A 15,270-nucleotide genomic window follows, 5' to 3' on the forward strand; every position below is an offset into this window, starting at 1 on the left:
TGACTCTTCAAGTTCATGCATGTTTGAGTTTATTGTAATAACAATGAAATATTTTATTTTAATATAATGGAAGATGTCATATTTATTAATCACTAACATGTACTCCGTGCATTTGCGCGAGTAATAATAATATAAAAAATCATGAAAAAAAATATTACGGTAAAAATTTTATGGGCGGGTCAACCCACAATCCGACCCAAGTATCCATTTACTCTCACATATATCCAAATTAACCAAAGCTCTCGACCCGGCAATCCGGACACTTTAAAAATTAAGCATCATTATATATATATATATAGATTAGTTAGTTAAAAATTAAACTTATATTGTTAAAATGTCACGCGTTTATCAAATTTTGGGTTGAATTTAAAATATAAAGTTTTATTAGCCTAGTTAGTTAAAAGGTTGTAATTTTTTTGTTAAGTTGCAAGTTCGAACCATACCTATAGCATTTTTAATTTTATTTTTAACCGTTTTAAATTTATGGGCGAGTCAACCCACAATCCGACCCAAGTATCCATTTACTCTCACATATATCCAAATTAACCACAGCTCTCGACCCGGCAATTCGGACACTTTAAAAATTAAGCATCATTATATATATATATATATAGATTAGTTAGTTAAAAAATTGAACTTATATTGTTAAAATGTCACGAGTTTATCAAATTTTGGGTTGAATTTAAAATATAAAGTGTTATTAGCTTAGTTGGTTAAAAGGTTGTATTTTTTTTGTTAGGTTGCAAGTTCGAACCATACCTATAGCATTTTTAATTTTATTTTTAACCGTTTTAAATTTATGGGCGAGTCAACCCACAATCCGACCCAAGTATCCATTTACTCTCACATATATCCAAATTAAGCACAGCTCTCAACCCGACAATCCAGACACTTTAAAAATTAAGCATCATTATATTTATATATATAGATTAGTTAGTTAAAAAATTGAACTTATTAAAATGTCACGCGTTTATCAAATTTTGGGTTGAATTTAAAATATAAAGTGTTATTAGCCTAGTTGGTTAAAATGTTGTACTTTTTTTTTAGGTTGCAAGTTCGAACCATACCTATAACATTTTTATTTTTATTTTTAACCGTTTTAAATTTATGGGCGAGTCAACCCCCAATCCGACCCAAGTATCCATTTATTCTCACATATATCCAAATTAACCACAGTTCTCAACCCGACAATCCAGACACTTTAAAAATTAAGCATCATTATATATATATTTATATTTATATATATATATATATATATATATAGATATGTCCAACTAAACAAATGTTTTTCCCCACCGCACTAAATATTTCAATAGGATGATACTAATACTTTTACTAATGTTATTTAAATAGCTCAATTTAAAAAAAAAAATTCAAATTAATTGAACATTATTTCAATCACTTTCATTTATTATATCACTTAATTTATTAAATAAAATATTAAAATATTGTTATTTTTTATTTTATATTAATTAATATTTTTAAGTATTTTTTTAAAAAAAATATTACTTTCTTAACATCATCACTGTTTAAGAAACCTGAATTTAAAAGTAATGTGTCTTTAGTCATTAGGATAATTTTATTGATAAAAATCTTGTTAAAATATGGCTTGGAGTTTGATTATAGTTGGTTGGAAGTATAAATTATGATATAAATTATAAATAGTATAAGTTTATAATTTTCTTTTTTTTTGTTTGTTAGGTAGTATAAAATTTAGTAGAAGAATAGAATATTATTTTATTTATTTTTAATTATTTTAATTTTTATTAATTATTTCTTTAATATTATTTTTAATTAAATTTATTGATATTTTAAATATTTCAATTTTATTTTAATTAGTTTAAATATTATATCAAATAAATAAATAATAATGGGTATTTGGGTCAGATTTTAGGTTGACCCGTCCATAAAATTAAAACGGTTAAAAATAAAATTAAAAATGCTATGTTTTAAATTCGTAACCTAATCAAATAAGTACAACTCTTTAACCAACTACACTAATAACATTTTATATTTTAAATTCAGGACCAAATTTAATAAACATGGAACATTTTTAACTAACTAATCTACTAGTTAATTTTGAAAGTTATAATTTTAAAAGTTATATTTTTATTCGTGTGCGATAACACATCTTCCTAGTTAATTACTAATTCTGATGTCCTAAAAACTACCATATTTTTATTATTTATTTTAAAATGCAAAGAAATTAGCCTATTTAGTTGATTTGCAGCCCATTTGGTTGATGCAAATAAATTAGCTCATTTGGGTTGATGCAAAGAAACTAGCCCATTTGATTATTTGCAGCCCATTTGATTAGTGCAAATATTTTTCTTTCAGCCCATTTTTATTTTATCAAGTTGTTGAATGTTGACTATTTTGTTTTTAATTGTATTTTCACCTTACCATTATCCGGTCTAGCTTTCACTTGTGATTTATTGTTCCATGAAATATAATTTACATAATAAACATTTTATTGATTGTATTAACAATGAAATGTTATCTTTTTAATAGAAGGTACAAGTCCAACAAAATCAATGTTCTCACAACCACACTCAATATTTTAATACGATGATGTTAAGACTTTTTGATTAAGATTATTTAAATAACTTAAATTAATATAACATCTTCTCAATATCTCTTTCATTTGTTATATCACTTAATTTATTAAATAAAATATTAAAATATATTTCATTATTATATATTAATTAATATTTTTTTAATTATTTTATAAAAAAATAAAATAAAATATTACATATTTTAAATCATCAATAATCGTTACTTTTTAAATAACCCATCTTATTTAAAAAACTTGAATCTGAAGAAGTATTAAGTAATGTGTTTTTATTCATTAAGGTAGTTTTATTGATAAAAATATTGTTAAAATATCCTTAGTGTTTGATTTTAACTAATAATGTTTTAAAGTGAAGTTTGACATTTAAGTTTTTATTTAATTTTGATTTAATCACTAAATATGACTTTGAAAATGAACCAGTAGTGATATCACTTATCAGCACTTAAATAAAATATGTATTCATGAATCATGGTTGTTACTTAGTAGGTAGAATTATATATTTATCAATCTTATTATTATTATTATTGCCTCTTAGGTTCAGGTTATAGGCAAGAGCCACCTTTTTTTTTTCTTCTTCTTTTTTTTCCTAATCAATCAATCGAACGGTCTTGTTTGGTATATACTTTTCATTACTAACAAAAATTCAGATTGTGAGAATCATTTTTATTAATTTATTTTTTACCATTTAATCCCAATTACAAAACTTATAATTATCTTCTATAATCTAATCTCCTCTTCAATCCTAATCTCAATAAGTTGGGCTCCTGCCTCCTGTATAGGGTTGTAAATGAATCAAATACTTTTGATTCGATTCGGTATTCGTATTCGAATTTTGATATTCGTATTCGTAATTTTGTGATTCGAATTCGAATAAAAATATTCGATTCGATTCGACTAATAAACGAATAAGAATACAAAATCAAGATATTCGATTCGGAATTCGCTAATATTCGATTAAATGTTCGATTATATATATATATATATATTATATATATATATATATATCGTTTTATTAATTTTAATTTTATAAATATTATTTATTCTAAAACCCTAGTATATATATACATTATTATTTAATTTTTATTAGGTAATTTGATTGAATAGTGTTATATATTATGTAAAAATATTAATTTTCAAATTTTAGAATAAATTGTATAAAATATGTTTTTAAAAAAATCGAATCGAATACTCGAATCGGATCGAATAATACGAATATCAATTTCAAATCGAATACGAATCACAATAATTATTCGAAAAAATTTCGAATACGAATACGAATCGAATACAGTAATATTCGCTTCGATTCGATTCGTTTACAACTCTACTCCTGTATAGGGAAATTTGATAATATGACCCTAAAAATATGAGTATTTTGATATTTAACCTTATTAATTTAGTTTTTGTTTTTTAACCTTTTTTTATAAATTTTTCCTATTTTACCCCTCAATAACCTTTTTATTTTTTTTTTATTTTTTTTTAAATTTTTTTTTTCTTTTTTCTTTTCTTTTTCTTTCTTTTCTTTTCTTTTCTTTTCTTTTCTTCTTTTCCCCCGCTTTCCCCTTTCTCCCTTTCCTTCCCCCGACGACCGTTGCACTTCCCCTCCCTTCTTCCCTTCCGTTCTTCTTCTCCGTCACCTCCCTCCCCAGGTCCCCTTCTTCCCTTCCGTTCTTATTCCCCGTCAGCTTCCGTTTCTCCGACGCCAAGCTCCGTCGACGTTCGCCAAGAAGCCCAACCCTTCCAGCCAGCCTCTTCGTCGATCGCCAAGCCGAACTTCCAGCCAACGGACGATTTGAGGTTAGTTTAGGTTTATTATTTAGGTTTATTGTTTAGGTAATCTTAGTTTAGTTTAGGTTTATTGTTTGAAATGCTGAGAATGCTGAGAATGCTAAGATTGATATAGTTTGAAATGCTGAGAATGTTTGTGAATGGTTTGTGAATATTTGCTTTGCATGTTTTGCTTATTATGAATGCTAAGAATGGTATATGGTTTTAGGGTGGTGAACATTAGGGTTTTAGTTTAGGTTTAGGGCTTGGCGTGGGGGTTGGGCGTGGGGCGTAGGGATTAGGCGTGGGGGTTGGGCGTTAGGCGTGGAAGTTAGGCGTGGGGAGTGGGTTTAGGCGTGGGTCTTGGGCGTGGGGCGTAGGGCTTGGGAGTGGGGAGTGGGGGTTGGGCGTGGGGAGTAGGCGTGAGGGTTGGGCGTGGGGCGTGGGGAGTGGGCGTGGGGGTTGGGCGTGGGGGCTTGGGCGTTGGGCGTGGGCGTTGGGCGTGGGCGTTGGGCGTGGGGCGTAGGGCTTGGGCGTGGGGGTTGGGGCTTGGGCGTGGGAGTTGGGCGTTGGGCGTGGGAGTTGGGCGTTGGGCGTGGGCGTTGGGCGTGGGGGTTGGGCGTGAGGCGTGGGGCTTGGGCGTGGGGCGTGGGGCGTGGTGCTTGGGCGTGGAGGTTGGGCGTTGGGCGTGGGGGTTGGGTGTTGGGCGTGGAGGATGAGCGTTGGGCGTGGGGCTTGAGCGTGGGGCGTGGGGCTTCAATTATTAATATGATTTTATTGTTTTTGATCAACCAAACATTGTGTATATGATTTTAATGACTGTTTTTGCAGATGGCACCAAAGGAAACCATTCTCAATGATTTTAATGGCCGTGTTTTATGGAAATCCACCGGTCCTAGCTTGGCAAAGATAAAGGAGAGGTTTACTCACCATTATCTTTTGGATAGGGCTTTGCAGACCCAATTCAAGTCTATATTCCAAGCCCCGACATTATTATTTTCAGGAACCATACTCCATCAGATGCTTATCAGAAAAGTCAGTTCAAATTCGAAGCAGATAAGGTTTTTGGTCAAAGGTAAGGAGGTCTGTCGGGGCATGAAGGATTATGCATTGGTGTCAGGCCTCAACTTTGGCAGATTTCCGTTGGTGGAGGAGGTTGAAGAATGTCCACCCATTGTCCTCAAATATTTTAAGGGTAAAAAGGATGTCAGACTGAAAGAGCTTGAAGACCTTTTCGTCGGATGCTCTGATAAGGAGGATTCATGGAAGATGGGGCTCATATTTCTCATTTACCAGTTTCTGTTCGCATCTGATAACAGGAGGAAGATAAGTTTAAGAATCTTTCACATGGTGGAAGACATGGAGATGTTCCTCTAATTTCCATGGGGAAAGGTGTCCTTCAGAGCTACCCTGCAGGGTATTGACAAAGATATCAAATACCTCTGTGGATTATATCTCTCGAAGAAGAAAAACTGGAACAAGAAAGGCATATGTGATGTCGCTTATACTATACATGGGTTCGCACTAGCATTCCAAGTGTGGACCTATGAGCTTATCGATACATTCGTCCCCAATTTTGCTGAAAAGACACCGGAAGATGATCTTACAAGCCCAATGATAGTGCTCTATAAATCTTTTAGGAGTTATACCGGACCTGAGGTATCTACAGCCATCTAGGAGTGCACTGTTCGAAGAAGAATTCATGAGTCTGCGGAGGAGAAACAGATGTACTCTAGGGACGACTTTGAAGATATGACAAACAACATTTATGATGAATTCTTTGGATGTGATACGAGGAAGAGAAAGATTGAGGTTTTTGAAGAAGAAGAAAAACATGAAAGGACTCCCAAACCGCCGACCAAGAAGAGTAGACATATTAGTCCCAAGGTCCCTGAAGTTAGTGGTGAAACTAGCCAAGAAAGCTCCTCTCATTCAATCCCTTCTGCGACGACTCCTATTCCAACTGTGTCTACATCTTGTGCACCAAATCGAGTGTCTCAAGACTTAACTGCCAAACTTGATGTGCTGACAAATGTTGTGAATGAGATTAAAAAGGATGTGAATGAGATTAAAAGTGAAATCAAGCTCATGAAGGACAATCAACAACTTATAATCACATTATTGGGGCAAAGAAATGAACAAAAGAATGGTGGAGGAGAAGAAAAAGAAGAGGCAGGTACTGCTGCAATTGATACTGAGAAGAGGACGACAAAGAGGAAGAATAATAATCTTACACTTGTTGAGAATAGAACGAAGAGGAAGAATGATGATGTTGATAATGAGAATAGGACGAAGAGGAAGAATGATGAGTTGATGAACTCTAAGAGGAAGAATGACGATAAGATGAAGAAGACTGAGGATGATGATGAGATTACAAGAAAGAGGAATGAGAGGAAGGAGAGGCGAGAGAGGGTGGCAATTTTGTCAAAGAAGAAGATTGATGATGAGTTGGCCAAGAAGAGGAATGCTGAGAAGTTGGCCAGGAAGAGGAAGGCTGAGAAGAGGAAATCGAAAAAGGTACACACCCACACGCCTAAGTCTCACGCCCCACGCCCACTACCCACGCCCCACGCCTAATCCCTACGCCCAACGCCCAACCCCCACTCCCAACGCCCAAGCCCCCACGCCCAACCCCCACGCCCAACGCTTAACCCCCACTCCCAACCCCACGCCCAACCCCCACGCCCAACGCACAACCCCCACGCCCAACGCCCAAGCCCCCACGCCCAACCCCCACTCCCCACGCCTAACCCCCACGCCCAACGCCTAACCCCCACGCCCAACCCCCACGCCCCACGCCCAACCCCCAACCCCACGCCCAATCCCCACGCCCCACGCCCAACCCCCACACCTCACGCCCAAGACCTCAAAATGTATATTAATCTCATTTCATTTTTGATTTTGCAGAACGATGAGGAGGAGGAGGACGAGTATGAGGAGACTGAGGAGGAGGAGACTTTGGAGAAGGACGAGGAGACTGAGGAGGAGGACGAGGAGACTGAGGAGGAGGACGAGGAGACTGAGGAGAATGACGAGAATGACGAGAAGACTGAGGAGAATGACAAGGTATGGTATAGAACGTGCGAATCCCCACGTTCCACAATGTATATATATTAATCTGATTTTTTCATTGTGTAGAATGATGATTCGCCCCCCACGCCAAAAACCTCTCGCAAATTGGTTTTTGATGACCCAGAGGAGAAGAATGATGATGTGCATGAGAACAAGGAGAATAAGGAGGTGGAGGAGAATAAGGAGGAGGGGGAGAATAAGGAGGTAGAGGAGAATAAGGAGGAGGAGGTGGAGGTAGAGGGGAATAAAGAGGTGGAGGAGAACAAGGAGGAGGGGGAGAATAAGGAGGTAGAGAAGAATAAGGAGGTGGAGGAGAATAAGGAGGTGGAGGAGAACAAGGACAAGGAGAAGGAGGTGGAGGTGGAGAAGGAGAAGGAGAAGGAGGTGGAGAAGGAAGCTGAGAAGAATGACAAGGTATTGCACCACGCCCTACATTCCAATTCCACAATGTATATTAATCTAATTTTTTGATTGTGCAGGAAGAAGATTTGCCCCATGTTCCAAAGGAGAAGAAAGAGGAGGTGGAAAAAGAGATTGTGAAGGAGGTGATTGTGGAGACTGAGGAGGAGAAGAAGAAGAAGGAGAAGAATAAGCAGAAGGAGAAGGAGAATGAGGTGAAACAATTGACTCCATCACAATTTGTTGGTAAAGGTTTTCGGAGAAAGAAGAAGTCGAAATAATTGGGGGAATACACCGACCCTGGTGGGAAAGAGTTTAAACTAAATGATCCGGTTAAAGTTAATCCTTTGTTACGAATTGACGAGGAAAAGATGAAAGAGTTGAAGAAATGGTTAAAGAGTGATGCAAAGGATTTCAAGGAGTTGACGACTTGCTCTGCAGGTCGTTCTTTATTCAACAGATTGCTCAAGCCTCAACAATGGTTACACAATACGGTAAGTATTTCTGTTCTCTATTTTTTTAAACCCCACGCCCATTACCCACGCCCCACGCCTAAGTCCCACGCCCCACGCCCAACCCCCACGCCCAACGCCCTACCCCCACGCCCAACGCCCAACGCCCAACGCCCAACCCCCACACCCAACCCCCACGCCCCACGCCCAACGCCCAACCCCCACGTCCAACCCCCACGCCCCACGCCCAAGACCCACGCACAAGACCCACGCCCCACGCCCAAGCCCCAACCCCCACGCCCCACGCCCACTACCCACGCCCAACCCCCACGCCCAACCCACGCCCCACGCCCACTACCCACGCCCAACCCCAACCCCCACGCCCAAGCCCCACCTTTTGTTCTACACCTAATAATTTTGCTTAATCTATAATTTTTTTCGCAGGAGATAGATGAAATCTGTCATCTACTGAAACGAAGGGTTGAGGAGTTCCCTAAGACATATCCAAGAAATTTCTCAATTGTTGACTCCAATTTATCTCAGAAGATGAATAATCGCTATGATGTGTTTACCCCGAATCCTGCAGGCTACGAATTCGACGATCTCATGGAATACGTAGTTGGTGAATGAAGTAATCCTTGGAATATTGTTGATATGATATATGTACCCTTGAACATAAAGCAGAAGCACTGAGTCCTGTGCAAGATTCATCTACAAGATTGGTGCATATATGTATATGACTGCGAACAGAATATGTTCCCAAAGGATGAATATGACAAATTCTTGAAACCAATGTGTGTAATGGTGCCGTACTTGCTTGAACAGGTGTTCAGCACGAGCGATAAACAAAGGTTTCCACAGATCAAATTGGATGCGATGCCATATTCCATAATACCACACCCAATAGTCCCAAAGACAACCAAAAGTGGGGACTGTGGGGTTTTACTATTATGCATTTGGAATACCTTACTGCCTCATTGGATATATCAAATGTGGTCACTGAAAATATGAATTTTGGAGAAACAAATGGGCAGTAAGGTTATTCCATCAAATTGTAGACCCTTGATCTAAATTCAATATAAATAGTTATTTTGTTTGCTTCAAATTTCATTTTAAAATTAGTTAATTATTGTTGTCTTTGTTAGATTCAAATGAATGAGATTTTCCAGTAATATGTATAACAAAACCTTAAATTAATTCAAGTAAATAATATGTAAAGCTCCAACGCCCAAGCCCCATGCCCCACGCCCAACCCCCACGCCCCACGCCCAACCCCCACGCCCCACGCCCAACCCCCACGCCCCACGCCCAACCCCCACGCCCCACGCCCAACCCCCACGCCCCACGCCCAACCCCCACGCCCCACGCCCAACCCCCACGCCCCACGCCCAACCCCCACGCCCCACGCCCAACCCCCACGCCCAAGCCCCACGCCCAAGCCCCAACCCCACGCCCAACCCCCACGCCCCACGCCCAACGCCCACTACCCACTCCCCACGCCCACTACCCACGCCCAACCCCCACGCCCCACGCCCAACCCCCACGCCCAACCCCCACGCCCACGCCCACTCCCCACGCTTCACGCCCACACCCCACGCCCTACCCCCACGCCCTACGCCCACACCCCACGCCCACACCCCACACCCAAAGGCCCAAGCCCCACGCCCAAAGACCTAGGCCCCACGCCCAAAGGCCCACACCCCACGCCCCACGCCCAAAGGCCCACGCCCCACGCCCATGGCCCACGCCCAAAGGCCCACGCCCCACACCCAAATGCCCACGCCCCACTTATTGCATTTGGGCACCTGCACATCAGATCTATTACAACAGAAAAAAAGGCACCTGCACATATACCACCTGGACAAAACTACCACCTATATATATATATAAAACATCATATGGAATAGTCACTAATTCAGTTGGTGCAAAAACTTACAATTTAACAAAAAGATACAATTTAACTAAAAGAAATATTGTCTAGAGAATGTGGCAAAGATGAAGATTGTGAAGGTTGTGCCAATTGTGACGGTTATGAAGGTTGTGAAGGTTGTGACACTTGTTGTCTTGAAGTAGATGGTGCAGGCATCACTGCTTTGCATATTGCCCTGTTATGGCCTCGACCGCCACATGAGTTGCACCGTCTCTGTTCCTCACGAGGCTCACCTTGTGATGGCCTACGCTTTGTTGTTGGCCTACCCTTCTTAACCTTGATGGGGGGTTTTAGACAAACTCGTTCCTTGATATTTTCTGGAATATCCCAAGAACCTTCATCGCAAACTGGATAACATGTATCTACATATGCCATACACCACGCTTCAGTTGTGAAAAACCTGAAAAAAAAACATTTAAGTTATATAAATTCAATCTTAGAATTAAACAATGCAATAATTCTCTAACCTTGAGCAGTACTCATATGGAATAGTTTTCCGAGAACGGGCAGCAGCAAGGGCATGTTTACAAGGAAGACAAGATAGATCAAATACCCTACAAGTACAAGTTCGAGTTTGGAGATCAACTTGAAAATCATGTTGACCGTCATTCACATGAAACTCGAATCTGTTAAGCGGATTAACGGTGTAGAATCTGGCCTTCTCGGCTTGTTCACGTAAGTACTTTTCATAATATTGAGATAAATGTTCTGTGTGGTTAGAAGCTTTTTCTCTTCTATCATGAAACCATTCTTGTAGTGTGATTCGTAAATACTCAGCCAATGTTGATATGAGATATTTCCTAGCATTTCTGCACTGACTATTAAAGCTCTCAGCGTAATTGCTTGTCATTTGATTGTATCGAAAACCAGGAAAAAATGCACGACTCCATCTCTCCACTCCTATCTCTTCCAGATAGACAACAATACGAGGGTCCTTGGTCTTGATCTTGTCAAAATGGAGTTGAAACTTTGGCACTGTATATGCGCGTGAAGCCATATCAAACTCATCGTGGCAGTTATCGGTTTTGAATTTGGCCATAATATTTATTTTGATGTGGTATGTGCATGCCGCGTGATGTGCTTCTGGAAAAACAGCGGACAAAGCATTGACAATACTTGGGTGTCTATCAGATACGAAGACGAGATCCGGGACTAATCCAATTGCCACTCTTAATTGTTGCATGAAATATGTCCAAGAGTTATTATTCTCCGAATCAACAACGCCAAAAGCAAGGGGAAATAGTTGTTCATTCGCATCCAATGCAATCGCAATCAATAATTGACCTCCAATCTTGTGTTTAAGAAAACTGGCATCGACGGACAATACTGGACGACAATACTTGAAACCTCTGATTGAGCAGCCTAGAGACATGAACATATATCTGAAACGGCCATGCTCATCCGTCTGAATGTCAGTTATGGTACCTGGGTTATTCTTCGCCAACATGAACAGGTATGATGGCAATTTTCCATATGATTCCTCCACTGTTCCTCGCACTACCATTAATGCTTGTTCCCTAGACCTCCAAGCCTTATTATATTTCAGCTTAAACCCATAATTTGTCTGCATGTCTTCCATTATTTTCTTAGGCATGTGGTCATGGTGATGGTCCATATACTTACGTTTGATGCACTCCGCAATTACCCATGATGGTGCTTGCCTCACATTCTCTTGCCTCGTCAAAATTGAGCATGTGTGTACATTTAGTAATTTTCGAATCTCAAACATCTCTTAAAATTTCCCTTTCATGGCACGCAACCTCCACTTGCAATTCTCATTCACACATTTCACAAACCAAAGAACTTTTGTTGACTTTTCGATTTTGAATTCAAAATGATTAGCCATCGCATATCTATGCACCCTCAATTGAAGTTCTTTTTTGTTCTCATAAAATGTACCCACTTCCAATCCGTTTTCAAGGGTTAATTGAGCATGTGTTTCAACCGGGATTGGTTCCTCAACATTGATGGATGTTTTCCTCATAGGGGAAGTGGCTGGCCTGGATTCAAAAGGGGGGGTACTAGCAACCAATTCACTCGGATGAAGAAATGGGACTTGTTGTTCTTCATTTACTGCATTGTGTATGTCATTTTGGGGGAGTGGATCTTCATGCTCAAATTCAGAAACCTCCTCTCTTTGGATTTCATCCGTTGGGTGTGAAGGTTGTGACTTCTCTAGTAAAGATACACAAAGAGGAGTGTTTTGCTCTTGGTGTGAAGTCGAAATATGTTGCACATAGAACATCACATCTTTATCACATCGGATAACAGCAGGAGGAGCTCTTTTAAAAAGACAATTATACTTCACTTTCAACACTAAATCATATCTCACTTTGTCCACACGAATAGCATCATAGACGATTTCAGTTAATTCTTCATATGTAGTATTTCGGGATAGATTCACACCTACTAAAGAATTTGCTTCAAAAGAACTAACACCTTCATCATCTTTCAGCCACTCACCATCATATAGGACAAAACAGCTAACATATAAATTGGAATCTGCAATTGATAGAAATTTAAATGTTAGTGTAGAAAAGAAAACCTACCATAAATGGATTGTTGGGCTTGGGCGTGGGGCGTGGGGGGGGCGTGGGTCGTGGGGGGGGGGGGTGGGGGTTGAGCGTGGGGCCTGGGGCGTGGGCGTGGGGCGTGAGGGTTGGGCGTGGTGGTTGGGCGTGGGTCTTAGGCGAGGGGCGTGAGACTTGGGCGTGGGGCGTGGGGGTGGGGCGAGGGGCGTGAGACTTGGGCGTGGGGCGTGGGGGTTGGGCGTGGGGGTTGGGCGTGGGGGTTGGGGTTGGGGCTTGGGCGTGGGTCTTGGGCGTGGGGCGTGGGGGTTGGGCGTGGGGCGTGGGGCTTGGGCGTGGGGCGTGGGAGTTGGGCGTGGGGCGTGGGTGTTGGGCGTGGGGCGTGGGCATGGGATGTGGAGGTGGGAGATTATGCGTGGGGCGTGGGGGTTGGGCGTGGGGCGTGGACCGATTTTGACAGCATTTCGTTTACATAGCATTTCCCAGCATTTCAACCATAACATTGACATCCATTCAACCATAACGTGAATGAAATGAGATTGATAGAAATGAACGTACCCATTTAGATGGTCTCGTCGCGGGGTCTTAGTTGGGTCTCAGGCGTCGTAGAGTTGTGTCGTTGGCGTGGCGGCAGTTGGTCTCCCTCGGACTACGGTGGCTGGCAGTTGGGGGAAAGGAGGGTGGTGGGGTCGCGGTGGAAAGGAAGAAGAAAGGTGATTGGGGGGAATCGGGAATGTTTGGGAAATGGGGGACATGTGGAAAGGAAGAAGAAAGGTGATTGGGGGGAATCGGGAATGTTTGGGAAATGGGGGACATGTGGGGATGGGGGGTGGTGGGGGACCAACGGGGAGGGGAGTGAATGAGAGGAGAGAGGGAAAGGAAAAGAAAAGAAAAAGAAAAAAAAAAGTAAAAAATGAAAAGGTTATTGAGGGGTAAAATTGGAAAAATTTATAAAAAAAGGTTAAAAAACAAAAGAATTATTATGGAGGTTATATTTCAAAATAGCTTGGTTTTTAGGGTCATATTATCAAATTTCCCCCTGTATAGAGCTGTTAATTTATGATCCGACTAGAAAACACGACCCGAATTGAACATAAAAATATCATACATGTATTTTTGTGCTCAGGTTGAAGTTAGGTCGACCCTAATAAATATGTCAAAATTTAGTTAATCTAAAATACCCAAGGTAGAGTTTACAATTATTTTTTTTGTTTAGAATTTTGTGTTTGTCTTTTCCTACCTAATCACTTGTTTTCTTTTTTTTAGAAATTTTTCAAACAAATATTTGATTTAATTTTATTATTATTCTTTATGATGATGTCATTTTAATTTGAAATAGATATAATATTGGGTTAAATCAAGTTAAGTCAAATAATTGGAATATGCAATCAATTACTAATTGGATAGTTCTTTGATAAGGTATGAGAAAGATCGGATTAATATCGATCAACCCGTTAACCACCTAAACCCGAGACAACCTAATCTTGGGTTTGAGCACTCACACTCCAAAACCAAGTATTCTCATAAAAAAAAGCTTTTTCTATAATTTCTTGATCTTCTTCCTTAATTTATAATACGATGAGACCCAATTGGAATCATTAATATATATTGAAGCTATTTTATTACAACAGAAAGTTAATGGTTTGGACGCTTGACAACGACGACAGGACACTTAACATGTTTAGCACAATAATCACTAACACTTCCAAGCAAAGCCCTTTTGAAGAATCCATAATCATGGCTTCCCATCACCAACACATCCGCTTCCAATTTCTCAACAGCAAAACATATCATCTCCTTCGCATCACCCATTCCAACCTTCTTCTCCAATTTTATCTATCAAACCCAAATTATAATTAACCCAATTTCAATTTCCAATCTAACCCATTATTTCAATTCAATAGAAACATACATTATTGGCTGCAGCGATGTTGAAGTTTCCATAGACAGACTCTGCTCTGTTCATAACAGAATGAGCCAATTCTTTGCTGTAATTTTCCATCTTCCCCACTATATCTCCAGAGAATAAATACCCTGTTGTATGTATATGATTACATCAGATCTGATTTGATCATCTGTAGAAGAAGAGAGATGGAGAATGCTTACCGGCGGCATCAATGGAGGAATAGAGAGGAACAGGGGGTTTAACATAAAGGAGATAAACAGTTGTGGGTGTGTTTGTACTGTTTTCAGAGACGAGATTTGTGAAGCACCATGAAAGAGCTTGCATGCTTTCTTCACTCTCGTCCACCGCCACCACTATCTTCCTTCCTTCTCCGGCGCCGGCGGACTGGATCATCTTTTCTTCTTCCATGGCGAACTTATAATTAATTATAGGTTTTGAGTTGGGAAAGCTTTCTAATTAGCTGTTTCTATTTATAGGCAGCTACCACCACTCTTCTAAAATTAAATCTACCAGGAGTAAAAGTTAATAATATACATGAAAAACATTTTTTTTAAACCAAATAGTAGAAATATTTATTATTTGGGGGTATATAATTTTTTTTCTTTCTAACAAGACATATTTGAAGTGCTGTTCTATTTTTTTTCGGT

The 15,270-nt window shown here is 39.7% G+C and overlaps 2 protein-coding genes across 2 annotated transcripts; one reads left to right on the plus strand and one right to left on the minus strand.

Annotated features, from left to right (window-relative positions):
- The first annotated feature begins 6,061 nt into the window (after positions 1-6,061).
- Positions 6,062-8,889, plus strand: LOC124911843 (cilia- and flagella-associated protein 251-like). Its single transcript, XM_047452376.1, has 5 exons — positions 6,062-6,853; positions 7,244-7,402; positions 7,475-7,822; positions 7,888-7,953; positions 8,704-8,889. Exons 1-5 carry the CDS (start codon positions 6,062-6,064, stop codon positions 8,887-8,889), a joined length of 1,551 nt encoding a protein of 516 aa, XP_047308332.1.
- Positions 8,890-14,298: 5,409 nt separating this feature from the next.
- LOC124916339 (universal stress protein PHOS32-like) lies at positions 14,299-15,065 on the minus strand. The gene is made up of 3 exons (XM_047457065.1): positions 14,824-15,065; positions 14,630-14,751; positions 14,299-14,553 (listed from the first exon to the last, which is right to left on the minus strand). Exons 1-3 carry the CDS (start codon positions 15,029-15,031, stop codon positions 14,353-14,355), a joined length of 531 nt encoding a protein of 176 aa, XP_047313021.1. The 5' UTR covers positions 15,032-15,065; the 3' UTR covers positions 14,299-14,352.
- Positions 15,066-15,270: the final 205 nt, after the last annotated feature.

This window comes from Impatiens glandulifera, chromosome 1 (assembly GCF_907164915.1).
Source record: "Impatiens glandulifera chromosome 1, dImpGla2.1, whole genome shotgun sequence".
In the NCBI taxonomy this organism is placed as follows: Eukaryota; Viridiplantae; Streptophyta; class Magnoliopsida; order Ericales; family Balsaminaceae; genus Impatiens; species Impatiens glandulifera.